The sequence below is a fragment of the Saccopteryx leptura genome, chromosome 3 (assembly GCF_036850995.1).
Source record: "Saccopteryx leptura isolate mSacLep1 chromosome 3, mSacLep1_pri_phased_curated, whole genome shotgun sequence".
Taxonomy (NCBI): Eukaryota; Metazoa; Chordata; class Mammalia; order Chiroptera; family Emballonuridae; genus Saccopteryx; species Saccopteryx leptura.
The window spans coordinates 12,313,843-12,340,702 of record NC_089505.1 but is presented as its reverse complement, the minus strand read 5'-3'; the positions used below and the strand labels follow the sequence as shown (position 1 = coordinate 12,340,702).

General features: G+C 48.9%; 3 protein-coding genes across 5 annotated transcripts in view; 2 read left to right on the top strand and 1 right to left on the bottom strand.

The window, feature by feature from the left end:
- TIAM2 (TIAM Rac1 associated GEF 2) overlaps positions 1 to 3,205 on the top strand; it is a 109,389-nt gene extending 106,184 nt beyond the window's left edge. For both annotated transcript variants that reach the window (XM_066372944.1, XM_066372945.1), the window contains 3 exons: positions 178 to 265; positions 875 to 1,029; positions 2,256 to 3,205. In XM_066372944.1, coding sequence (XP_066229041.1) covers positions 178 to 265; positions 875 to 1,029; positions 2,256 to 2,851 — 839 coding nt within the window. In that variant the 3' untranslated portion in view covers positions 2,852 to 3,205. The remainder of the gene's footprint in view (positions 1 to 177; positions 266 to 874; positions 1,030 to 2,255) is intronic.
- Positions 3,206 to 3,348: 143 nt separating this feature from the next.
- Positions 3,349 to 26,860, bottom strand: part of TFB1M (transcription factor B1, mitochondrial) — a 49,945-nt gene continuing 26,433 nt past the window's right edge. For both annotated transcript variants that reach the window (XM_066372960.1, XM_066372961.1), the window contains 2 exons: positions 7,550 to 7,677; positions 3,349 to 3,762 (listed from right to left, as the gene is read on the bottom strand). In XM_066372960.1, coding sequence (XP_066229057.1) covers positions 3,519 to 3,762; positions 7,550 to 7,677 — 372 coding nt within the window. In that variant the 3' untranslated portion in view covers positions 3,349 to 3,518. The remainder of the gene's footprint in view (positions 3,763 to 7,549; positions 7,678 to 26,860) is intronic.
- CLDN20 (claudin 20) lies at positions 21,059 to 22,204 on the top strand. Its single transcript, XM_066371721.1, has one exon. It carries the CDS (start codon positions 21,087 to 21,089, stop codon positions 21,744 to 21,746), a length of 660 nt encoding a protein of 219 aa, XP_066227818.1. The 5' UTR covers positions 21,059 to 21,086; the 3' UTR covers positions 21,747 to 22,204.

The following is a 26,860-nucleotide window of genomic DNA, read 5'->3' as shown; positions in this document are numbered from 1 at the left end:
AGTTTAACTTTTTGTAACCATCTGTTCAAGTCATACATAGAATGAACCACCTCATGAGAATCGGGGCTGGGAATATTTGACAGAAGTGACTGAGGGATGAGTTTTATATTTTTACAAGTGTCCTTAACCAGCCTCCTGGGCAAAACGGTAGACTCTTGTTCCTCTCGCTTTTACAAGGGACAGAAAACAGTTCCGTCTGGGAGCTGATCCACACCAAGTCCGAGACGGAAGGGAGGCCGGAGACCATCTTCCAGCTGTGCTGCAGGTATGACTGCAGACACGGCCGACGGGGCGAGGCAGAAGGATGTGCTCGTTAGTTTACTGCCCTCCTGAATTCCAATGACTGTAGGACCCCCCCAACCCCACCCTGAGAACAACTGTGGCTCTATTGTCGAATACACTGATTAAAAACATCCCCAGGCCCTGGCCAGTGGTCCAGTGGATAGAGCGTCAGCCCAGTGTATGGACGTCCCAGGTTCGATTCCCAGTCAGGGCACACAGAAGCGACCATCTGCCTCTCTCCCCTCTCCCCCTTCTCCCTTTCTCCGCCCAGAGCCAGTGGCTTGATTGGTTGAGCATGGCCTGGGCACTGAGGATAGTTTGGTACTCCAGCATCGGCCCTAGATGGGGCTGTCGGGTGGATCCGTCGGGGCACATGTAGGAGTCTGCCTCACTGTCTCCCCTCCTCTCACCTACAACAGAAAACCCCCAAATCCTAGTTCTCATTCCTTTTGTGAGGAGACCGAGGCACACAGAGGTTGAGGACTTGTCAGTCTGTCCTGAGAGCGGTCAGTGCCACAGCAGGAACGGGACAGGCGCAGAGCGTGATGACACTGGACATTAATGCTCTTTCCTCTCGCTCCCCATCCCCCAGTGACAGTGAAAGCAAAACCAACATCGTCAAGGCGATCCGCTCTATCCTGAGGGAGAACTTCAGGCGTCACATCAAGAGTGAACTGCCCCTGGAGAAGACATGCAAGGACCGCCCGGGCCCCCTGAAGAACCGCATTCCCGTGTCCGCCAAGTTAGGTGAGAGCCTGGCCGGCCTGGTGCGTGCTCACGGACGCTGGGCGCGTCTGGGCGGAGACGTGCTCCCGTACCACCGGGTTAGGTCGGCGCTTTGTAACCCACTGGGGGGACCGCGAGCTCTAAACCAGACACCCAGGTGCGGGTCAGACAGCTAGGGCAGGACTGCCTTTAAAGGGCCCTAACCCTGCCTCTTGCTCCCAGACCTCCCTTATGAAACAGCTGCCCCGGCCCAAATCCCCACCTTGCCACCAGGCGCCACGGGCTGCACTCCCCGCCTGCTTCTCCCGAGGGGACCGAGTGCAGGGACTTGGTTCGCTCTCGGCAGTATTCCCAGTGCTCGGGGCGTCTATACGTCAGTACCTAGTGAGTCAAGATCAAGAACCCTCTAAATACCCCTTCTCAGCACTCAGTGGTCAGCAGGTCAGCTGTGCACACTCAGTGGTCAGCAGGTCAACTGTGCAAGTCATGCTGTTCTTAAGCTGAAGCTTAAGTTTTTAGAACCTTCTTTCTATAGTAACTATTTTGTTATCTTCGATCTTGTTTTTACTTTTACAAAATGTATATATGTCGTTTTTGGTTAGACCTCTTTGAATTTACTGTATATTTTTCTGTTGTTTTTTTTTTTCTCTTGCCAAAACAAAGTTATAGCCATCAAAATATGCCACTGTTTACAGAACACCAGAGCAGAGTCCCCTCCCCTGTCCCCCAAGAAAACCGAATTACAATCACAAGTGATTACATATTCATACTGAATCTCTGCGAGCTGGCTAGGAACTCCAGCAGAGACAGTTCTCATGACAGATAAGGAACATTTTCCCTTCTTTTAATTCTGCAGCAAGGGAAATTAAGTAAGCTGAGAAGATAGGCATAGAAATGTGGTGTAACTTGGTGATCAAATTAGAGTACGTTAGTGAAGAGAAGGAACGTAGATGCTGGGACTAACATTGACAAATAAGGATCCTAGCCCATAGCTTGTTGCTTCTTTTTCTCTAAATAATTGAGCTTTGATAACTGCTCACCTACAAATACCAAACCCCCAATAGCGAGTTTCAGATGAAATCTCCGTGTCTGCAGTGTCCACATGGTCTTTTGCCAAGTCCCAGGACACCTGGTGACTGAAGGGACATAAACCCTCAGCAGTCACGATGGGAACTCGGGTGAGTTCGAGTGCGGCAAGCATGCGCTGTGGCGTCTCTCTGACAAGGGCATGCGCTGTCTCCCTGCAGCGTCCTCCAGGTCCCTGAAAGTCCTCAAGAACTGCAGCAGCGGCGAGTGGCCTGGCGAGCCGGGCAAGGGCAGCTCGCTGGACTCGGACGACGGCAGCCTGAGCAGCGGCACCCAGAGCAGCGGCTGCCCCCCGGCCGGGGCCGGGCAGGACCCTCTGAGACACCCGCACGCCGGCCTGACGGACTTCTCGGACGGTCTCATCAAGGAGAGTGACATTCTGAGCGACGAGGACGAGGACTACCACCCGACCCTGAAGCAGGGCAGCCCGACCAAAGACATCGAGATTCAGTTCCAGAGACTGCGGATCTCTGAGGACCCGGACACACGCCCGGCGGGCCAGCAGCCGGGCACGGACAGCCAGCCCAAACTGGTCCGGGGGCACTTCTGTGCCATCAAGAGGAAAGCAAACAGCACCAAGAGGGACAGGGGGACGCTGCTGAAGGCACAGACGCGTCACCAGTCCCTCGACAGTCAGTCTGAACGTGCCAGCCTCGACCTCAGTTCGGTGCTTGAGCGAGAATTCAGCGTCCAGAGTTTGACATCGGTTGTCAATGAGGAGTGTTTTTACGAAGCGGAGAGCCACGGAAAGTCATAGTCGTTCAAGCCAAACATGGATGCAATGGCCCATTTCTCTTTTAAACTGGTGGTAAAGAGGGAACTGCAGAAAACTATCAAGTACTGGGCTTTGTACAGTATACATTTCCCCACAAAATAGTTGTAAAGATCTAAGTTATTTTAATTTATTGTGGATCAGAAATCTAGATTAAACTGGTCAGAATTTGTAAATTACTTAGTTTCTATCCCTTTTGAGCAGGCATCAAAATGACTTAGAATCCTAAAACTGCAGTGTAATTATTTTAATTTATGTGGGAAAAGGTAAGAAAGTTGTCATTAATAGCTTTTAAAAAAGGTCTTTTTCTCTTTCAATCCTCTGGGCATTTCCTTGCGCTATTAGGTTCTGCGCTATTTAAGCATATTTAAGTTATTTTACTGTGGGCTGGGCACAGTGCAGGTGTGTCCTTTCTGAAGGCTGTACTCGATGCCTGACAGTCAACACGTCATTATCTATGCAGTATGTATTAAAAAGAAAGCTTGTACTGTAACTTGATATTTATTTTCTTTACCAAGCTGTACAGTAAACGGGCAGTGAGTCCCTCTGGTCACTGGTACTGTTGTCATTCTGTACAAGGGCAGAGCACACGGACGGGGCGCCCGGCCTTGTGACAACCAGCGTCCGGTAAGCTGTGGCCCGGGGCGGGCAGCTACAGTCTGTGGCTGTCCCTGGCCACCTCTTTCTCCTGGTTTTTGCACTTACTTCTCTTGAGTTCTTCTCTGAAATTATAAGCAAAGAGTTGCGGGTCCTTGTCACACATTTTCCGGTACACGTCACAGAGGCTCCTGAAATGCGAGACGGAGAGCTGGCGGGGGCGGAGGGTGGGGTCCACGTCTGCCAGCTGCAGCAGGCGCCCCGTGCTGTCCAGGCGCTGGGCTTCAGGGAACAGCATTCTAGGAAGAGGAAAAGAAATCAGAATTTTACTTCAGAAATTCTGCAAATCACGATGCTTCCTACCCTCATTTGAAAATGACGTGGTTCGGACAACCTGAGAGGGTGGAGGTGACGCCACCAGTGCAGCCTTGGTGGCGTCCTGCAGGGCTCCTGGCCAAGGAGGACTTCAGTCCCGTCGCCAGGCCGCAGGGACGGCCACTGGGCAGCGCTGACCGCACCTGCGAGGTGCGTCCATGGGACAGTGGTTCCCAAAGCTCGCTCAATCCGTGCATTGTTAAGGTGAGTTTGACATCCAATCAGGTGCATTCTTAGAAATGTAAGTATACTTTCCCTCACTTTGTAAACGAAAGTTGTCTATTCTTGTGTGATATATCATCAGTTTTGATTCTCTATAATTTGAATGTAGGTTTTCAAACTCTTCACCCCAAAAGAATGAACTTCCCGGTGGTTATAAAACATTTGGTGTGGACATACAAATAATTATTTCCCGTCTTTAAGACAACTTGAATGTCTTTAGCGTTGATGTGAGGCATATCTTTTACATCTCACTAACCGGGTTCCTGTTTTAAAATGACCAGCAAAGCTGACACAGATACCGGAAAGCTTCCCCAGGATCTGATCTCGCGAGTCTGAGAGGCTGTACAGAGGTCACCGGGGGCTTGTGGTGTCTGCATTGCAGCTGACGGTGCCCTTGGTGCAGGGTGCGTGTCCCCACGCCCACAAGGGAGCAGACTGACACCTGCGAGTTCGTTTCATGGCAAGGGGGGTCTGTCTAATTGACCATGGTATGACCGGTGGACACCAACAGGTCAAAGCGGGGCTTACCCCTTGGTCTGTATCTGCCCAGGGTTCTGTGTCTGTGAAATGAATGGGACCCGTCACTTGATTAGGGCTCTGTCTTGGAAACACTGGCTCAGGCCAATTCCAGATTTTCCAAAAGTAGGATACTTTTTGTGTGTCCCCCAGCGAATCAGGGCTATCCTGTAGGTCCCATCCTGCGTGAAGGGTGTTCTAGTCCTCAGGTACTGCATCCTGGCCGGGGCTGCAGCCCACCAGACGTGTGCTGCCCTCTGACTGGCGCCAGGTAGCCGGTGGCATCCCTATCACGACCTGTGGCCTCAGTCTGTTAGACAAGCAGGGACTATCTGGTAAAGGACGAAAACTAGGCCAGTTAAGGTCGACAAGTGGCAGGCTGGGGATTTGCCCTCAGCTGTCTTAAATCCTCAACAACGAGTTTTGTGGATGGCAATGCGCTACAGGGACAGTTCCCAGCCCAGAACGGAGAATCAAGATGGGACGGTGAGGTCAGGACAATGAGCAATGTGGCCGGGCTGGAGCAGCCCCGCAGACAGGTAGATGCTGACCACAGCGGGTGGGACTCGAAACCCCCCACGGTTTCCTGCTTTCTCACTAAGGTTAAGTGGGCCTGATGCAGCATTTTCTCGGCTGTCGTGGTGTGTAAAACATCACTGTAATCACATGGGCCTGCCGCAGCACCCGGCCTCCACGCCAGCACGCTCGGTCTGGGCTTCTCGCCGGCGCCCGCATGCCCGTGCAGAGCAGGTGGGCACTGCAGATTAAAGGAGCTCTCCGCTATAGAAACGGGCCAGCATGAACTCTCTGACACCACTGTGGCTGCCGAGAAGGATGACTGCTTCCTAGTTCTGCGTCCTTGAAGAAGAGACAGTGACATGGTGGAAGAAAGCAGCTCAGGGGAGCAATGTCAGAAAAATGGGTGGAGTGCGAGAGAACCTCGATCTCTCCCCTTAAAATCTCAACAATTTGAGCAGTAATAACCCAGCAAAGGAGCCCCAGCTGGGCTCCCAGGCATGCCTGAGCAATCTGTGCACTGAACTGGAGGGGCGGGGAGCGACTGGGGGGGGACACGAGGACATAGCCCCCCCATCTGCCGAGCACTAGGGCGGGAACTCGGAGACATGCTAACCCTAAGCTGCTGCCGAGTGCAGGACAGGGCAGAAGCTGGAACTCCGGGCCACGGCCAGGGCTCGCACGGCCTGCACACAGCCTGCCCTCGGGACAGAGACAGAGATACAGAAGGCAGCCCCCTCTGACCTCTCAACCTCACTTCCCCCCGTTCCCGGTAAGAGCAGCAGCGGCACATCCTAGATCCTAGAAGGAATTCTGCAGAAGCACTGCCTCCCCTGAAGAACAGCGGTGCTCCGTCTGGGCCCTGGTCTGCTGGCACACAGGGAAGCACGGGCACAGCCCGAACCAAGCACGGATAAAGCCCTCAGCCAGCCACACTCCAGCACGGCTGCAGCAACTGTGGGTCAGCTGGGGGATTTCACAGCGCTAACGCTTGTACTCCAGCGCCATCTGCTGGAAAATAATAGGAATACTCTTGCTAGTGCAATACTAAGAAAGTGCCACTCACAAATATCTTCTAGGCAGAGAAAGGGTCCTTCCAATACCATGAACAACCAAGTAAGAGACACAGCACGGAAAGAAAATGGAAAATCTCCAGAAAACAATTTCAGTCACATCAAAACTTAGGAGTTAAATGACTGAAAATTCAAAACTGAAGTTCTGAAAATACTGATAGGCAATTTAATGGACTCAGAAAACAAAAGAAATACTTCACCAAAAAGACTGAAACTTTAGAACCAAACAAATCCTGGAAATGAACTCAATATGTGAACTGAAAAATGAACTAACACATTTAGCTAATAGAACTGGACACGTAGAGCTTCAGCCCAGCATGCGGAAGTCCCGGGTTCAATTCCTGGCCAGGGCACAATAGAAGAGGTACCCATCTGCTTCTCCACCCCTCCCCCTCTCCTTCTCCACCCCTCCTCCTCTCCTTCCTCTCTCTCTCTCTTCCTCTCCTGCAGCCAAGGCTCCATTGGCGCAAAGTTGGCCCCGACACTGAGGATGGCTCCATGGCCTCCGTATCAGGCACTAGAATGGCTCCAGTTGCTACGAAGCAACGCCCTAGATCAGGGGTCTCAAACTCAACTCAGCATGTGGGCCGCAGAGCAAGATCACAGCCGTCTGGCGGGCCGCACTAGGTCTACAAAAGGCAACTGTTACGCAACACTTTTCAGTGTCAGAAAACAACCAGAAACTGTAGTTCGCATCACAACTGCTGTTAACTAAGCTAATATCTAGCTAGGATGATAGAGAAATGAAAAATACAAGTAGGCCCCTAGGCTTACTTAATTTTATCCAAAATATTTTGAACTTCGTGGATTAGTCTGCGGGCCGCACATAATTGTTCGGCGGGCCGCGAGTTTGAGACCCCTGCCCCAGATGGGCAGAGCATCGCCCCCTGGTGAGCATGCTGGGTGGATCCTGGTCAGGTGCATGCAGAAGTCTGTCTCTCTGCCTCCCGGCTTCTCACTTCAGAAAAATACAAAAATAAAATAAAAATATAAAAAAATATTGTATGCCAACAATACTTGAATGAAAAAAAAAATTAAACCCCACACATTTAGTGTCAGAAATACCCAGTCAACAGTTCTGGTGGTCTAATTCCTGAATGAGAAATATACCATGACTTTCCCAGGACAGGGTCATTATCATGCGATTGGCAGTTTCAGGTTGTACTTATGACTAAACCAAACCAAACCTGTAAGTGGCAGCTGAGGTTAAATCAAGGTTCTGTTCTTCCCCGTGGCAGTCAAGGTTTGTGCATCACAGGATTTGAACTGAGAATGGTATTTATAAATAGCTTGAAGAATTATGAAAAACAAAGTTCTTCATCGTGAAAAAAGTGATTGAGGATTTTATAACGAGTGTATGGAAAGTGAAAGAAAGCATTCTTACCCAAGTCCTCGGTGGCAGTATTTCCTCCGGAACTGAAACACGTTCTGAACGACTTTCTCCACCAGCTTGAACGGCTGCTCTATCCCGGGCTGCGTCAGGGGGGTGAAGTGTACCACGCCCACATCCACCTTCGTTGGAAGCAAACACACAGCATTTTGTTGTGCGATGTACAGCACCATGAACCATTCGTCTTTGTGAAACAAGGAGGGAGGGTAGTGGAGAGCATGGCTTTCATAATTAAGCCTTGGCGGGCGGGCGGGTTCGTGTGCTCTGGGCGCGGAGGGTGCTGTGTCTGCATTTGAGCCCACTCAGGAATCACAGCAGGCTGCGTCTACTCCGCGGCCACATCCGCCAGACCTGCGCCTGGTGATCGCTTCCTTTATAAATGCAGTTTTACAACAGCCTTGCAGATCAATCCAAATAATCATTAAAGTCAGAGGGCCGAGAACAGATCGCATTAGAATATTTTATTAGCTTCTGAAAGAGTGAAAAATAAGTTGCAGCAGCAGTTCTAAGACTGGGCTCACCACACAGAGGGAAGGCGGATGGGCCGCCAGGGGCCACTTAGCGTTCAGCTCCCCAGAACGTCAATCAATTAGGACACCACTTATTTTGGGCACAGACACCGATTCAATTCACGAGCGTCATTGCTCAGCCACATAACTTTCTGGCAGCGACTTTAAATGCCCCAGGAGACACAGGCTGAGTCCAAATAAAAAAGGAAACCACCGAAAATGTCACTGTTTCGGTGTTAAGCTGCTACCAGCTGTCGAGATTCTTCAATTACCAGAAAATATAACTTTTCAGGTGTATCTGGTAAGAGATTTATAGCCTGGGTCTAAAAATGGACTCATGGTGATTCACAAGGATATATTCAAAGTAACAAAGGAAAAATCCTGGAAGCCCAGACACGGGGAGAGTGAGAGGCACACGCGATGCCTGACAGAGACCACGATCGGGGCAGCGGGAGTCTGTTCACACTGAGAGAGCAGCATCTCTCAGCAGCTGTTAAACTTGCTACTGAAAACTTCACGCAGGCTCCACAAGGGCTAAGCAAGTCCAGCGATTTATGGAGTGTGGATTGTACCGCTGCTTTTTTTTTTTTTTTTTTTTTTGGTATTTTTCCGAAGCTGGAAACGGGGGAGGCAGTCTGACAGACTCCCGCATGCGCCCGACAGGGATCCATCCACCCAGCACGCCCACCAGGGGGCGATGCTCTGCCCATCTGGGGTGTCGCTCTGTTGCAACCAGAGCCATTCCAGCGCCTGAGGCAGAGGCCATGGAGCCATCCTCAGCACCCAGGCAAACCTTGCTCCAATGGAGCCTGGGCTGCGGGAGGGGAAGAGAGAGAGAGGAAGGAGAGGGGGAGGGGTGGAGAAGCAGATGGGCGCCTCTCCTGTGTGCCCTGGCTGGGAATCGAACCCGGGACTTCTACACGCCAGGCCGACGCTCTACCACTGAGCCAACCGGCCAGGGCCTTGTACCACTGATTTTTAAAAGGACTTCTCTCTTTTAAATTCTGTTGGGCTTACCATGTTCTCTTAGGACTTGCTTGCTGCTAAAGAATCCTGTGGCTACAAAACTCATGAAAACTGGCCTGCATTGTATGATGACAGGGGACTGTTTTTGTTTTTAGGTTTGAGGACAAATACTTGCCTGATTCTTTAGCAGCAAGCAAGTCATAAGAGAACATGAGACTCTTTGGACAAGAAAATAAAATGACGGAAGAGGTGCCCAGCATCAGGCGGTGTAGAGAGGCTTCTGGAGGAGCCCGCGGTGCTTGTCCTAGGGGTCCGCGCTGCCTGGCTGGCGGGCTGACCCACCAGGCCTGCCCGCCCTCCCTGAACGGTCACTGTTCCTGTCCCCAAAAGGTTTCGGTGAGGTATGGCTGCACCTGCTGTACACAACCAGCAGTGAAGAGTCTGCCGGTGGGGCCCGTGGGCCGCGTGGCCGGCGGAAGGGAAGGTTCTGAGCAGCAGAGTGAGAACTGCCCGCGGACGGCCTGCAGGCGACTCTAGGGAAGGTTACGCCCCTTTGGTGGAAGAGCCCTTACTCCCTGCAGAGTGACTATCTGAAGACGATGTTACATGTTCTCATTGAATTTTAAGTTTTCAAATCATGTTCTATACGTTGCTTATTCAGTGTCACCAAGTTTTGTAACAGGTATGTCCCGCAGGAAACTCAGTGCTTTGGTTGAAAGGCCAGGGCTTACCGAGACCTTCACAGAAGTACCACAGCTCAGCGTGCAGGGGTCTCAGAGGGGTGTGTGATCCATACAGGGAAGAGAGGACCAAGAGGGCAAGGCACCGCGGACGGAGCTGCCACAGGGTCTGAGGAGCAGGAGCACTGCTGAATGACAGCTCCTCTCAGAGCACTTCTGTGGAGGGGGAAGCAGAGAGACTCGGGAGCTGGGGAGAAGGGGACAGAGGCCCAACCACACACTGATGACTCTAAATGTCCGATCCTGTTCGTGAACTCGGAAGTGTCATTCTACCTCCTGTCCTGCTGATCTGGGGCAGGGAAGAGAAAACCCCACTGTCGGGGAAGGTTCTAGACCATTCCCCAGACCCTGCCCCACCCCATCACTCCATCACTCCGTGCCGTTCCTGACAGTCTTGTCCCTACCCCCCTCCTGCCACCCTCCACGACTCAACGCCTTCTGTCCCTTCCCTGCAACTCGCTCTCACGACCCAGAGTCGGTTCTGAAAGGGGTTCTTCCATCACAGTGCCACCCAGTGGCCCACCAGTCTCCAGAGAAAAGAATCTCTCAGTAAAATATGAGATAAACTTAAGCCCTACTTAACCCTAAACCCATGAAATATCAAAACTCCAATGTTGCGATACCACTGAGACCAAACACACAAATACAGGGACTGAGGCTTTCCCCTTCCAGCCCAAAACTGCCACTTCCAGCTTCCCTGGGTTTAAAAACGCCCGACCTCACTCCTCTGCGATGCAGCTGGTGTCTGCAAATACAGGAACTGCCTAACAATTGCCCGAATAAAGTTTTAAAGCCCTGTGCAAATACAGCAGCGCCCGTGTCAACTGTAGCAGTAGACTTCTCAAGTTTGAGTTTTGGTACCCTGTTGGCTAACAGTCTGTTGCAGCTAGTTAGACAAGCTCTTCCAGGAATGTGTCCTGCTTCTCGGGGAATCTCTGCCACCTGACCACCCTCCGCCCGGCCCCACCCCCCACGGCACTTCTCCAAATCACCCTGAATGACAGAGCCCATTTTCTATGAAACCACAGGAAAGCTCTGGGTAACTACGGTAACAGATACACAAACACAAACACTTTTCACTTATAATTGAATGCTTATTTAAAATTACCACTATTTTTTCCTTCTTCACTTTTAAGTCTATTAAAGGGTTTGATTACAAAAAGGAAGTCAGTACACAGGGACTGATGCACTTAGATTCCTGCTCGATGTTGCCAGCCCTTTTCCAACTCAGTCTATCAGCACACCGAAATGACTAAACCTTCAAATTGAGGGGTTTACAGTGAATGTAAATAGATGCCTCTCAAATCCAGAATAATGCCAGTGCTGTTCCAAGCTGAGATTATGTTTCTCAACATCAGCAGCCTTGGCTACAACAGGCTGGAGGCAGACGTTCATTTGCAAGGCCAGGACGTCTAGGACGTGACTGACTGTGAGCTCATAAGACACCTGGGGTAAGAAGCTATGAAGTCTCAAAGCTTAGATATTGTCAACTCAGATCTTGAATCGGCATGACATGGAGAACCCTGAAGAATGCATGTCCCCGCCCTAACTTTGAGATGATCATATTGGCCACTGGCAAACGTGCATATAAATATATTAACTCAAAATGAGACAAATATATTAATTTAAAATGGCCAAAAAGACTAGACATAATACTCAAGTTGCCTAGCCAGAACCTTCCCTCCCTACATCAACTACCCGGGGGTGTCACTACGGGAGGGAAGCACTCTTGCTCAGGCGGATGCTGTCGCTGTCACGGTCACCGGGGCCAGGCTGCTTGCGGCACAAGGAGCAGGGTACCAGATGCCCCTGGTCCACGTGCTGGCACCAGACCTGCTCCCCCTTTGCTGAAGCATTTCTTCTCTAGAGGTGTCCCCACTGTCTTGCTCCTCCTGTTTCTGCCTGGAAAGACAAGCTGTCTTTTCAACAGTAAATCCTGTAGTTACGGGGTCTCGTTTTCCACATGGTGACGTGACTAGTGTAAGTCACAGATGTCTGGGGGGCCTGGCAGTCCTCCCAACGAATCACCGGAGATACAGAAATAAGGGACAGAGGTGACTCAAACAGATGCAAGCTCCTTAAAAGCCCACAGGAACTCGCCCAGGGCCCTGGCACGGGCTGGGACCAAGAGGCAGGAACCCCGCTGGTAAGAGGGAGGCACAGGTAAGGGGGCGCAGCAGCGACTGAGAGCTGGACCCCAGCTATATAGATGCAGTCAGCCCACAATCTCAGATACTGCGGTAGAGATGTACTGCTGGCCCTGGCCGGTTGGCTCAGTGGTAGAGCGTCGGCCTGGCATGCAGAAGTCCCGGGTTCGATTCCCGGCCAGGGCACACAGGAGAGGCGCCCATCTGCTTCTCCACCCCTCCCCCTCTCCTTCCTCTCTCTCTCTCTCTCTCTCTCTTCCCCTCCCGCAGCCGAGGCTCCATTGGAGCAAAGATGGCCCGGGAGCTGGGGATGGCTCCTTGGCCTCTGCCCCAGGTGCTGGAGTGGCTCTGGTCACAACAGAGCGACGCCCTGGAGGGGCAGAGCATCGCCCCCTGGTGGGCGTGCCGGGTGGATCCCGGTCGGGCACATGCGGGAGTCTGTCTGACTGTCTCTCCCCATTTCCAGCTTCAGAAAAAATACAAAAACAAAAACAAACAAACAAAAAAAGAGATGTACTGCTTTTTAAAATAATGTGCAAAGAGGACGCAGTGGCAAAGCCATGACAAAGACACAGTTGTGGCCCTGGCCGGTTGGCTCAGCGGTAGAGCCTCGGCCTGGCGTGCGGAAGTCCCGGGTTCGATTCCCGGCCAGGGCACACAGGAGAAGCGCCCATTTGCTTCTCCACCCCCCCCCTTCCTTTCTGTCTCTCTCTTCCCCTCCCGCAGCCAAGGCTCCATTGGAGCAAAGATGGCCCGGGCGCTGGGGATGGCTCCTTGGCCTCTGCCCCAGGCGCTAGAGTGGCTCTGGTCGCAACATGGCGACGCCCCGGAGGGGCAGAGCATCGCCCCCTGGTGGGCAGAGTATCGCCCCCTGGTGGGCGTGCCGGGTGGATCCCGGTCGGGCGCATGGGGGAGTCTGTCTGACTGTCTCCCCGTTTCCAGCTTCAGAAAAAAAAAAAAGACACAGTTGTGTTACTGATGAGATCTGGTTGATCTGCAAATGTCACCGCACTCCAAAGACATCAGTTTTCTAAAATAAGGTGATGAAGACACAGAAGACAAGCCCTCAAGATCCTCTCTCAGGAAGACAAGCTGGAGGAACACAACGGAGTAAAACTAAGGCACCAGGTAACAAAGCAACAGAAGCACAGCCGTATGGAGAAACGTGAGCCCGGCCTGCCTCTGGCGCCGTGGAAACTGGGATGGCTTCATCAGACATGTGAGAGCAAGCACACCTACACCCAGAGTATCCACCTTCATTTTTCACTAGGATCAACTAATCTACGAACAGCCAATTTTAAAAGAAAGTCATCACACTCATCTAAAACATTAAAACTAAAATGAACATAGAGATAAACAACAGTCTAATTATATTCCCAGCTGATACTGTTAATTTCCTAAGACTGGGACGGAAGAGAAACAGTATTTTTAAGATTCAATCACTTTACGCCTGAGGGACTGGAACAGGACACTATTTTATCTTACGCTGAACTTCCATTATTTTCAAGGTTGAACAGAAAGCAATTACAAAAAGATCTTGTTGTTTTTTAAAGTCAGAGCCCCAACTTCTCATTGGAGTGAAGTGGGTAGCGTGTTAAACATACAGCGACGGGCCATCATCCCAGACCAATGAGGTAAGCGCCGGGTCCTCAGGGCTGTCCTAAGCTGGACAGTGCTTGTGGGTGGGCAGGGGTGAGGCAGCAGGTCTGCAGAACAGCCTCATCCGGACACGGTATTGCCGTTACTTCTCAAATATTCAGTTAAATTACCGATTCCTTCAGAAAGCAAAGCCATGCTTTTCTGAATATCCAGATTATCATCACTTACAGAGAAACAAACACTAAGGCAATCACACGTAATTTTTGGTAAACAGATCAACGAAGACATTCTAAAGAAGAAAACAGATGGACTGCTGAGACACCGACCAGTACTCTGCGGTCCCTTTGCATGAGCGAGAAAGAAATGTTTCCATGTAAAGCTGTAGATGTCAGGGTTAATCGGTTCCACAGCTTAGTCCAGACTCTACCGCAGAAAGAAACGACTTTTGATGACGAGACTCAAATACATTCTGTTCTACGTGGAGGCCGCGCACAGCCCAGACTGTAGAAGGGCTTTAAAAAAATTCAAGTATTCTGGGCCCGACTCCCACACCTGCTGCTTTCTCATCCCATGACCTCAATTGTTACTTCTCTGGCGTTTAGTTTTCTCGTCTATAAAATGAGCCTTCCTGTGATCTCCCAGGCTTGCCTTGAGAATTAAATAACACAATTCCTTAAACAGTACCCAGCACATAGGAAGCAGCTAATAAATGGCAGGATTATTACAGCAAGACTATAAAGAGTTGCAAGGTCACCTAAAATTAGTTTATTTGGAAAGGACAAAATTATACTTTTATTCACACAAAGAAAATGCATAGTTCAACTTAATGTTATTTTATATACACAAAATCGGTTTCTGCATTCTTCCATTCGTATTTACTGTACCCCTGCTGTGAGCCAGGCACCAGCGGACCAAATGAAACCATAACGAACAGGACAGAAATCCTCACCCTCATGAGGTTTACATTCTAGAGCAGTGGTCCCCAACCCCCGGGCCACGGACCGGTACTGGTCTGTGGGCCATTTGGTACCGGTCCGCAGAGAAAGAATAAATAACTTACATTATTTCCGTTTTATTTATATTTAAGTCTGAACAATGTTTTATTTTTAAAAAATGACCAGATTTCCTCTGTTACATCTGTCTAAGACTTACTCTTGACGTTGTCTCGTAAGTTCGACAATTATATTTAAAAATACCACAGTTTTTACGCCAGTTGCATAATTTTGTGCATTTATCCGTCCCACCCTAAAGGCCAGTCCGTGGAAATATTTTCTGACATTAAACTGGTCCGTGGCCCAAACACGGTTGGGGACCACTGTTGTAGAGGTGTTCAACCAGGAGGGGCCTTGGAGGTGGTCGGGACTTTTGATGCATTTTGGAGTTTAGAAACAACAGTGGGTTGGTTGACTAGATATTGGGTACGGAATCAAAGGCACTTTTAAGATCCAGAGCTTGTCAAATGGAAGGACGGGTTTGCCATTAACAGACACGGGGAAACGGGGGTGGGGGCTGCTGTGAGGAAGGTCAGGAGCTGGGTGGGGGCCATGACAGGTCTGAGGCGTCGATCAGGGATGTAACGCCAGCAGTTGGATATACAACTCTGGGAGGGCTGGGAGGAGACAAACTGAGGAGAAGGTAAACTAAGATAAGAGTCATCCAGGGAAGTCCCTGCACTTCTAAGATTTAACTCTTGGAGTAATGAGTTTCTTTCATGCTCGCTGACCACCGGGAGTGAGATTATTTAAAAAAAAAAATTAGTTCCAGTTCTAGTTTTATTAATTTAAAATGTTTGTTTGATAACCAACTTATATAAACAAGAACAACATAACACCTGTCCAGGCGGTGACGCATTGGATAGAGTATTGGACTGGGATGCGGAGGACCCAGGTTTGAGACCCCGAGGTCGCCAGCTTCATTGTGGGCTCATCTAGTTTGAGCAAAAGCTCGCCAGCTTGGACCCAAAGTTGCTGGCTCGAGCAAGGGGTTACTCGGTCGCTGAAGGCCCACGGTCAAGGCACATATGAGAAAGCCATCAATGAACAACTAAGGAAAACTGATGATTGATGCTTCTGATCTCTTCCATTCCTGTCTGTCTCTAACCCTCTCTCTGTCTCTGTAAAAAAACAAACAAAAAACAACATACATTTGCCTTTCTTTCATGTTGCCTTACACGTGTACGATCGTACTCTGGATGGTCAGGAGGCACGAGGATGCACTTGAACGTTCGTACTACTCAGAGGGTTAATTCTCTTTAATTCTGTCCACATTGGAAACAGATGATAATGCTGATGAACTATATTTCTCTATATACCTCTACTTTCCAGTTTTGTTTTTTTTTTCTTTTTTTTTGTATTTTTCCAAAGTGAGAAGCAGGGAGGCAGACAGACTCCCACATGTGCCTGACCGGGATCCACCCAGCAAGCCCACCAGGGGGCGATGCTCTGCCCATCTGGGGCGTTGCTCCACTGCAACCGGAGCCATTCTAACGCCTGAGGCAGAGGCCATGGGACCGTCCTCAGTGCCTAGAGCCAATTTTGCTCCAATGGAGCCTTGGCTGTGGGAAGGGAAAAGAGAGACAGAGAAGAAGGCGAGGGGGAGGGGTGGAGCAGATGGGTACTTCTCCTGTGTGCCCTGGCTGGGAATCGAACCGGGGACTTCCACACGCAGGGCCAACACTCTACTGTTGAGCCAACCTGCCAGGGTATTTCCAGATCTTTTTTATACAAGAAAGTCTGCCTGGGCCCTGGCCAGTTGGCTCAGTAGTAGAGCGTCAGCCTTGCGTGCAGGAGTCCCGGGTTCGATTCCTGGCCAGGGCACACAGGAGAAGCGCCCATCTGCTTCTCCACCCCTCCCCCTCTCCTTCCTCTGTCTCTCTCTTCCTCTCCCGCAGCCAGGGCCCCATTGGAGCAAAGTTGGCCCAGGCGCTGAGGATGGCTCTCACTGCAACAGAACAATGCCCCAGATGGGCAGAGCATCGCCCCCTGGTGGGCATGCCAGCTGGATCCCGGTCGGGCACATGCGGGAGTCTGTCTGACTGCCTCCCCATTTCCAACTTCAGAAATATACAAAAAAAAAAAGACAGTCTGCCTGATTAAAGGTCTGTAATTAAATGAAGTTATTTGCATGGCAGAAGCTTATCACTTTAAAACAGGCAGCCTATACTGAGTATCAAAGCAGAAGAACAATAAAAAATTCTTTGAAAATAGTAATGTACATTAAAGCATGCTTATGTCATTTCTGCTCGGAGAGCTGCATGATGCTGGAGGCCGTCCACCTGCGGCCTGTCAGCCTCCACACAGGGGAGTCTGCACCAACAGCTGTGGCAAGGGGCCAAACTAGCCAAGACACTAAAGGGACCTGGGGGACTTCCTCTGGTAAAGCAGCATCAACACACCGTTCCTGGGAGCCATCCAGGATTTATACAAAAGACTGTTTATACATTTCCATGAAATAAAAGAAGGAAGTTTATGTAACAAAATGAGAACGGCAGGGCTGAAACGTAAATCCACAAGCATTAGATTTCTAGTATCTTGCCAAATGCCCGACTTGGAAAAGATAAAAACCAACAACAGTAACAACAAATCTAGAAAAATCCAGATAAGTGAAAACATGCATTTTATTATTCATTGCTTTTAAAGAAATGGCTAATATCTAATGTGGCTATCAGCAGTTTAAAAATGTTTTAAATCCAATCATAAAATTCCCTTCCTTTCTCAGCAGTGGCTATGAATTTACCATTTGTAGAATTGAAATTACTGAGGAAGGAAAAAACAAGAACCCAAAATAGATGGAGATGTGATAGGCCTGGGCCGCTATTCATGACCTAGAACTTCAATATTTGATTTCACTGTTTCATCTAATATGCTCCATCATGTTGTTGTGAAGTAATTTCTGTTGGTTCACTATCAAAATTCTAGTCAATAGTTGTTGCTGGGCTTTCTTTTATTAAGAACAGTTCAAAAACTGTCTCTTGAATGTTTTTTTAAAAGTTACCAATTTCGTGACTCTTAATTTCAGTCAAGTCACAAGCACCAGAGTAAAACAATAGTCTCAACTATCATTTGCAAAGCATCATCTAGTTAAAAATATTTCAGACCATATTCCTTAATACAACTGGGGACACTAAATGATAAAACTGTATCTTCCAACAAAGATAAAAATTCAAGAATTAATTACAAGGACATACTAAAACGTAATATTAAAAGAAAAGTAAGCCTTTTGGTGAGCACCCAAATAATTCCTCCTCTGTATACAGTGACACGAAAGCATTTTTCGCTCTCAGGTTTCGACAAATCCCGTTGTAACGATTCCCTCCCTTCCCGGCCTCTCCGCCTTTAATTCTCCCGCAGCTCGAAAACTGAGATGGAGAACCTGGTGTTTATCCTCCAGCTCCATCAGCAGTTTTACCTCTCGGATTTCTGTGCTGCTCGTCGTTTGCTACGTGCAAGTTTGCTTGTGGAACTTTCTAACTAATATTCAGGAGCCGCAAAGGGAGCCTCGTGGATGCGGCCTCTCCTCAGGAACCTCCCTGGGGTCACCCGAAGACAACAGCCGGAAGGGAACAAGACACTGAAGGTCACAGACAAAAGGTATGGAAAACGAGAAGCTTCTGTAAGCTTAGAGATCTAAACATAGCTCCTCACCTACCAATTTCGTTTGCGTTTAAGTTGTAGCTCTGTTTTTAAATATGAGCTTTGAGATAAAGAAATCGTGTGGGGAAAGCTGACTTGACTTTGTAATGACATCCCGCCTGACTTTCTGTCGGCAAACCGTTGACTCCGCAACTCGCACAGGCTCTGTCCTGCAGGCAGCGGAACCGGAGAGCTCCCCGCAGAACTAAGTCTGCTTGCTGTCCCAGTACTCCTCCGCCGCCGCCGCCAGCACGGAAACAAAGTCCGCCTTTATTCTCCGCCCCACAGAAATGTGAGCGCACAGCCCACAGACTGTCTGTCCCGTGCTGGTGGCAGGAGAGGGAAAAACAAAAGATCTCACAGCACTACAGCTAAGACGCCAGCGTCTTTTTACAAAAGAAACAGAACGGTGACCTGCTTTGTGGGAGAACAAATCCTTTCTGCTCGCGGTCTCTAGGCAGAAGACAGCATTTCACGTCCAGCACTCACAGTAAGCGGGTGCTATGCGCGCTGAACGCAGTCATACTGTTTACGTGGATTTTGGCTGGCTGTAATTTATCACTGCCAGTACTTGTTAATTAAGATGAACAGGCTGTCTGCAAGTTTGCATTATACTGAAATTTAGAAAATGTATTGGCTAATGAGGAAAAAAAAAAAGGGTTATAATTGGGAAGCTGAGCATAGATGAATCAACACATAAAGGTCAATCAAGCAAAGTAAAAATAAAGAAACGAGATGCTCTCAGGGGACGTAATCACAGCAGTCTGGCTCCGAAAGAACCACCACCCTGAACACGGTCCGGGAGGGAGTCACCGGCTGGGGCTCTAAACCCAAACCTGAAAGCAGCTATTGTGAAGCTATAAACGTGTGCTTCCTTTTTTTTTTTTCCTAGAAACTTTAACTTTTTTGTGCTATTCTCATCTCAGGATGTAAAGAAATTGTATGATAGCAGGCGAAGCCTAGGCACTCTGATCCTCACAGCAAGTCCGAGTCTTGAGAACATCCCTCCTAAAATAGTAAATTTCACAGTTTAAGACTAAGAACAGAAATAGAGCAATGGGATTCAGATAGCCCCGGATTGAACTCCACAGGGAATCAAGGTTAGAACTACAGAAAAGTTTGTAGCTTTAATACAGGTGTGCATTAGTATTACTTCAGACATTTCACAAAAGCCAGGCGTTGAGCTCCTGGCTGTGTCTCCAAAGCTGAGCCGTTTGCTCAACTGATGACTTCTGGAGTTGTGTGTGTGCACGCGGTGGGAAAGGGCGTGAAGAGGACACAGTGGATGGTGCTTTGTGCTGTCACAGGAAGCACCCAGGGGGAGAGGCCCCAGAAGTAAGGGGGGAGGGGGGAATAGTACGCTGGAAGGAAGCGGGGAGGAGATCTGTATCCTCTGCCTAGACCTGCACCTGTGTGGCGCAGGGAGATTTACCCCTGAAGAGGCTAATCTGAAAAGATGACCATGGACAAGATTACACCTACAGTTTCTTTCAGCTCCAAATTTCTATGTCAGTGAATTAAACCAACCCAAGGAGGGAAGAGAAAAAAAGAAATTGCCTTAGGATATAAAATAAATACCATGACATTTGTTTGTCATATAATAGAAAATAAATAAAAATACTAATAATGTCAATTATAATTTACTGATTATTTTTCTATGGGAGTAAATATTGTTTTAACCCCTTAAAATGCTTTGGCATATTGAAGTCCATGATACAGGTACGACAATCTCCTCATTTTGCAGAAGAGGACCCTGAGGCACACAGAGGTTCTGGAAAGCCAAGACTTGACCATTTCTGCCTTTTGTCAGCTATCTATGAATCATGATAGAACCACTTTAACACACCGTTCAAAATTCAGAAACACAAAGAAGCCAGTACTGCTTGCTGTATTTCGGAAACCAACACATTTCTCAAAGATGGCAGATTAACTCACAGCCAAGCAACAAAGTAAGTGCTAACTTTTCCCTCTTAAAAAAAAAGTGTCACATTAGTTTTGGTATCCTTTCACATACAAGTAACGACGTGGTTGTCTGTTAGGTGCTTCCGAGATCCGAGGTCCCTCCTCTGGAGCTGCTCGGAGTAACCGGTTTCGCGGTAGCCTGCGGCATTTGGGTCAGGGAAGGGCTCCAGTCCCAGTTAGCGAGGATCTCACAGTCAGAGCCGAGGACAGTAGCTTAATTGTCCTGCTTCTGAATCCCTTGTACCTGGCGTGACAGAAGTGCCATCCTAGGTAAGGATTTTGCAAATGTTTATTAACTAGAAATTGGGGCTAATCCTGCAGGCGACCTAACTGCTTTTCACTCCTTTCTGCTCCTCCTTAAAAAATTCCCCCCCGTCACGTGCTGGCACATGTGGGTGCTTCATAATTACTTGTTCAAAAATCCATTATTTGAATACTTAAAACTTTTCTAATCTATACTAATATATCCTTTAAAGGGGTGGGTTTAAACTATTCTTCCTTATGACCTACAGAGTATTTTAATTGAAAACAAAAGAGGTTCTAAAAGCCTGTAATGCTGAAATAAATTCCTGACCAGACCCCGTAGCTGGAATTTGGTATGCCTCCATCCCCTACCAAGGGACGAGCCCCCTCTGCGGACCACTTCCGCACAGTTGAAGTTTTAAAAGAACAAAGTGGACGGCTGTGCCTACTGTGCCCCCTGCACGAGGCGCCCCCAGCGCAGGACGGAGCCCGGGAGGCCTGCTGTGAGCCTGTCCCCTGGGCAGCAGTGTCGGCCGCGGCTGCGGGGCCTGGGCACGCTCCCTCGCGCACGGGAGCTGTTCTGTTTCTTCTTCCTTCCCTCAGTCCTGGCTTTGTCCTCTCTCCCCAGCCTGTTACTTGGTTCGCCACTACACAGGAACAGCTACAACTCGGACCCAGAGCCACCATAATTAAGCACCAGGATTTTCTAGGTGGACCGAGCTGGCGGTGACATCATGGCCTGGGTGCGCCTCGAGCTCTTTGCTTTCGTCCTGGCCTTCTGTGGGGTCTCTGGAGTGCTGGTGGCCACCGTGCTGCCCAACTGGATGGTGAGTGTGGCCGCGGGCTCCAGCATCATCACGGCCATCGTCCAGGTGCAAGGGCTGTGGATGGACTGCGCGTGCGACAGCACCGGCATGATGAGCTGCACCCTCAAGTTCTCCATCCTGTCCCTCCCCGCGCACGTGCAGGCTGCGCGGGCCACCATGGTCCTGGCCTGCATCCTGTCCGCTTCGGGGGTCTGCACTGCTACAGTGGGGATGCAATGCACTCGCCTGGGAGGGGACAGAGACACCAAGGCTCAGGCGTGCTTGGCGGGCGGCGTCTGCCTCGCGTCCGCCGGGGTCTCCGCGCTAATCCCGACAGTGTGGTACACGCAGGAGAGCATCGCCGCCTTCCTGGACCTGGCCGTTCCCGAGAGCAGCAGGCACGAACCCGGAGGGGCCGTCTACATCGGGTTCATTTCGGCCGTGCTGCTGGTGATCTCGGGCACGATTTTCTGCATTTCCAGCATGAAAAAGACTCCAGAGGCCTGGCCCTACCCGCCCAGGCGGCAGCACACCCCCACCACGCGGCTGGAGGGCAAGCCAGCGTACAGCCTCAAGGACTATGTGTAACAACTGTGCCACGCGTGTGGGCTCTCTGGGCGCCCGCTGGGACTTTCCCCTGCGTTTCAGATAAAAAAAAATTAACTGGAATTATGTTTAACCTTTCCTATAGAGATTTTAAATATATACTTTAAAAATGGCAAGATATTTAAAATGCCAGCAAACACTCTCGTACAATTACGCCTGTTTTAAGGTTATTCTTCCACCCATTTTCATGCTTTATCTAAGGGTCTGTAATTGAAAGAGGCTTTGCTTATATTAATAAGGCAATTCATTGATGGCTTTTTTCCTTTTTAAGATAACCTGCTGATACACTTTCCAAATTGGTCCTTCATTGGGTTTTATATAAGAATTCAGCTGCCAAATGTGCCCTGGCCGGTTGGCTCAGTGGTAATGCGGCAGACCAGCGTGTGGAAGTCTGGGTTCAATTCCCAGTCAGGGCACACAGGAGAAGTGCCCATATGCTTTTCCACCCCTCCTCCTCTCACTTCTCTCTCCCTCTCTCTCTTTTCCCCTTCTGCAGCCATGGCTCAATTGGAGCAAGTTGGCCCCGGTGCTGAGGATGGCTCCGTGGCCTCCTCAGGCACTAAAAAATGGCTCCAGTTGCAATGGAGCAAGGGCCCAGATGGGCAGAGCATTGCCCCTGGTGGGCATGCTGCGTAGATCCCAGTCGGGTGCATGCAGGAGTCTGTCTCTCTGTCTCCCTGCTTCTCACTTCAGAAAAATACAAAAAAAAAAAAAAAAAGACTTCAACTGCCCAGCTGCCAAGTGTGAGAAGCGCCTTGCCCGGTTTGACCCCAACACTCGTCTGCTTGCTATCTGTGTGGCCACACCACAGCGGCTTGCTTTTGTGTTCCAGCCCCACTGCAGGACAGCGCGTGAGGGACAGAAGGGCAGTCCACCTCTTTCAGACGTCGGCCCAACCAGCCACCCTGAGTCCCCACCACTGTGACCTTCCTGCCGTTGTTCATTTTAGGAAAATATCTACATACAGCTGTGTGAGCCTACAACATGACGTTCAAAGATGAGGCGGAAATGAAGCAAAGGGCCTGGTCAATGCTGCCACAGCAAGCAAAGCCCAACCACACTCAAACCCCCGGGACTTTTCCAGCACCGAGGACAAGCTAAGTGATGACAGTACATGCTCAGAAGGGCTCTCCTCTGCTGCCAGCAGGAGGGTTCTCCGGGTGAAGTAATTTCTTCACAGGAATTCAGACTTACCCCACCTCGTTTAACTCTCATGGATTAGTGTTTGGACTATAATGGTTAATTTTAAACTGGCATTTTATTCTCAAGTTTGATCAATATTAGCAAAAGCATTCTCGTCTTATAAATGAACTGCTTCCATGAATTAATGGGTATGAAAGTAATTTTTAAAGTATAAAGAATGCTTTTAAACATATAAGTTGAATTATGTATTTCAAATATTTTAACAAGAAAAATTGGATTATTTGATGAGCAAAAGAAACATTGCACACCGTTGTTTCTAATTTATTTGTTATTTCAAGCTTAGTCATTGCTCACAATATCATGGCAAACGGGGAAAAAAGAGCATTTCTTTGTACACTAGTAATTCAGGACTGGGAGGAATATCTTTCACGTGAGAGTAACTTTCATTCGTTCATACAGAAGGAGCCCACAATGCTTTCTGCCTGTTTTGCTCGGGAGGCCATCATTCTCTCCTTCAACAGTGTCACTAACTATTCATGGAACAGCTAAAACAAAGGTGCTATTTCAAATACAGACTGGAAAAGGGATCCCTGAGACAGAAGTTTAAATGATTGTTTAAAGTATGCACTATTTTTGAATGGTCAAAATATGTTGTAAACTTACAAGTCTAATAAAGACTTTTAATGCAGATTAATGTTACAGGATCACTTTGACTACATTGTTTTCTCACTTAGCTTAATGTAATGGGCTTCATATGCAGTCTATGTATCCTAGAGTCCTACATTAAAAGTCTACTTTCTAGCCCTGGCCGGTTGGCTCAGTGGTAGAGCGTCAGCCTGGTGTGCAGGAGTCCTGGGTTTGATTCCCGGCCAGGGCACACAGGAGAAGCGCCCATCTGCTTCTCCACCCCTCCCCCTCTCCTTCCTCTCTGTCTCCCTCTTCCCCTCCTGTAGCCGAGGCTCCATTGGAGCAAAGTTGGCCTGGACGCTGGGGATGGCTCCATGGCCTCTGCCTCAGGTGCTAGAATGGCTCTGGTTGCAACAGAGTGACGCCCCGGATGGGCAGAGCATCGCCCCCTGGTGGGTGATCCCGGTGGATCCCGGTTGGGCGCATGCGGGAGTCTGTCTGACTGCCTCCCGTTTCCAACTTCAGAAAAATATAAAAATAAATAAATAAATAAATAAATAAAATAAAATAAAATAAAAGTCTACTTTCTATGTTCTATAAAAGTTAATATGTAATTCAAACAATTCTTTTTTATTTAGCTTTGGAATATTTTCACCCTAAATATGTATATAGGAGTAGTATGAACTTCCAGGAAGGCAGCCATTTCGTACAAAACAATGGTCCAATTCTATCCCGACTGGTAATGGCGATGATGAAATGGTTTGTGTCCCTCCAGGACTCACCCTCTATACTCGCTGTCCCCCCATCTCCCCCTCCCGCACCCCCCCAAGCTAAAGCAATTTCTTCTTCCTTCCTTTCTTTTTTTAGAGAGAAGAAAGAGGGAGATAAAGGCGGGGGGGGGGGGGGAGCAAGATGCATCAACTTAATGTTGCTTCTTGCCTGTGCCTGGACCCGGCAAGCCCAGGGCTTCGAACCGGCAACCTCAGCATTCCAGGTCAAGGCCTTATGCACTGCACCACCACAGGTCAGGCTAAAGCAATCTCTTTGAGCACTACATTTTGAGCTATGTACTTTTAGCACACATCACCGCTGTTGACGCTGTGGATGTCTACCCCAGCCTGCACTGCTCTATCTCCAGTGATGTGTCCATTTCACTGTATTTTTACACATATGTAAACTGTCATTTGCAGAACTGCAATTTTGTTTCTTAGTTAATTCTTACTGCTTATTTTATTCTTAAGTAGTTGTGAACACATAACTAGTATTAGATTGTAACGGTAAATACATTTATTTTTATTCAACATGGTTTATTTGATTTTTAAAAAGGACGACTTTGTTAGTCCTCTGATTAAAAAGCTGGCTTTTAGTTTGCATCTTTATTTTTATTTTAGACTCACCCACTTTAAAAATATTTCAGGCGATTTCCACTAAGACTACTGGTCCAGTAGGTTTAAAGGCCAGTGTAAAGGTGAGTGACTCAAGTTACAGGAGAGCAGGATGCCGACGATAGCCCTGGCTGGAGGCTGCGGACGCATCTGACCTGGAACTGGGTTAGACCTGCCTGCAGCCGAGGCTCAGGCTCAGAGGCCACACAGGGAACCCGACAGCACAGCTCTGTCTACTGCAGGACCCCCCGGGGCTCGTGTCGGCACCGACCAGGCTCCCCACCAGGTCTGCCCCCCCCACACACACCAGCTGCAGCTGACGGCTCACACACCTGGAGCTGTCTCTGCGGGAGCCTCATGGCACCGCTGCGCCCAGGAGGAGCCCACCACCCCGAGGCTGACCAGCGCAGGGGTACAAAAGGCTGCTCCCTCGCCTCAAGGGAGGACGCGCTCTGAGGGTCCCTTTGCAGCCGAGCTCCCGCCAGCCCTGCCCCTTCTCCAGGTGGAACAGGGCCCGGGCCCTCCCTCCGTCTCCTGAGAGCACTCCTCCATACCTCCCTGTCACAGAAATCCTACTGCCATCTCCCATTCCAGGAAACTAGGCTGGACACAGAAGAATACTAGTTAAGCAGAAAAATATGAGTGTTCTGACTTTATGTCCAAAGGATTCTCACATACAGGATAAAAGCCAATAGAAGCCATATTTCAGCCTGACCTGCGGTGGCACAGTGGATAAGCATCGACCTACAACACTGAGGTCGCTGGTTCAAAACCCTGGGCTTGCCTGGTCACGGCACATGTGGGAGTTGATGCTTCCTGCTCCCCCCCTTCTCTTTCCCTTCTCAGTCTTTCTCTCTCTCTTCTCTAAAATGAATAATAATAATAAAAGTCATTTCGGAAAACACAAAGGCCTCAAAAATGGCTGTTTCTTATGCGGACGCATCCACTTACCGAGCCGAGGCCTCACTAGCTGGGCACAAGCGTAGTGAGGGCCGCTGAAGGCGGTCCTCAGCGCCAGCCCTGCATGCCCAAGTCCTGACCCTTTCTTACCTCCTGGGCCTGTTATCATTGATTCGTCTAAGTGGTACAGACACAATTTATGCTTTAAATCTGTCCCATGGTTGGGTGTAACTTGCTCTATATTCTACACTTAACAGGCAAAATTAGACATAAGTTATATTTACATCTTAAAAAGAATAAACCATACTACTATAAGATATTACAACTTGGTCCATAAATATATGGACAAATTTTCTAAAACTCTGCTCAGACACTGTCTGGCTGTCCTCAGAGGGTCCCTCACCTGCTCTGCTACGCTGCAGCTGCTCCGGAGTGACAGAGAATGCTTCCAGAACGAGATGGAACCCTCTGAGGTACTGTTTTCCTCTCTCATAACACATCCTCGCTCCTCGATGACCGCCTTCCTATTTTCCACATAAGTCCCCTGCATGTCATACCTTCAATGTGATGAAAAGCACGTAAAGAAAATTACTATGAATATGTTTGATTTGCCAAAAAAGCAACATCCGTCAATGAAAAGAGAACCAAAGACACAGCTAGCTTTTTTTCAAATACTTCCATAAGGACTTAATCCTAAAGGAAAAAAGCTTTTAATTAACTGACAGGGGTACTGTATCCCTAAATCAAAAACAGAGTTGGTAACAACCTCTAAACAGCATTAAGTACTTTCAACTAGGCAACTAAACAAAGAGAAACTGTCCACTAAAAATATTCTAACATCCACTCTAAGAAACCCCTGGAACAATCAGGTAACCTATAAAGATTCTGGGTTGTGGTAATAACCAAAACAATAAAAACTCGAAGATCTTGGTATCTGATACAATGTGGTCAGACACTATTCAGGATGTTCCGCATACACCTAGATGCGTGACAAGAAAGCACGCTGTACGGTCAGTTGGTTTTCTTTAATATAATGGCCAC

What these genes read in the sequence shown, in the direction of transcription:
- CLDN20 (XM_066371721.1), top strand. Translation starts at nt 21,087, where the DNA reads ATGGCCTGGGTGCGCCTCGAGCTCTTTGCTTTCGTCCTGGCCTTCTGT.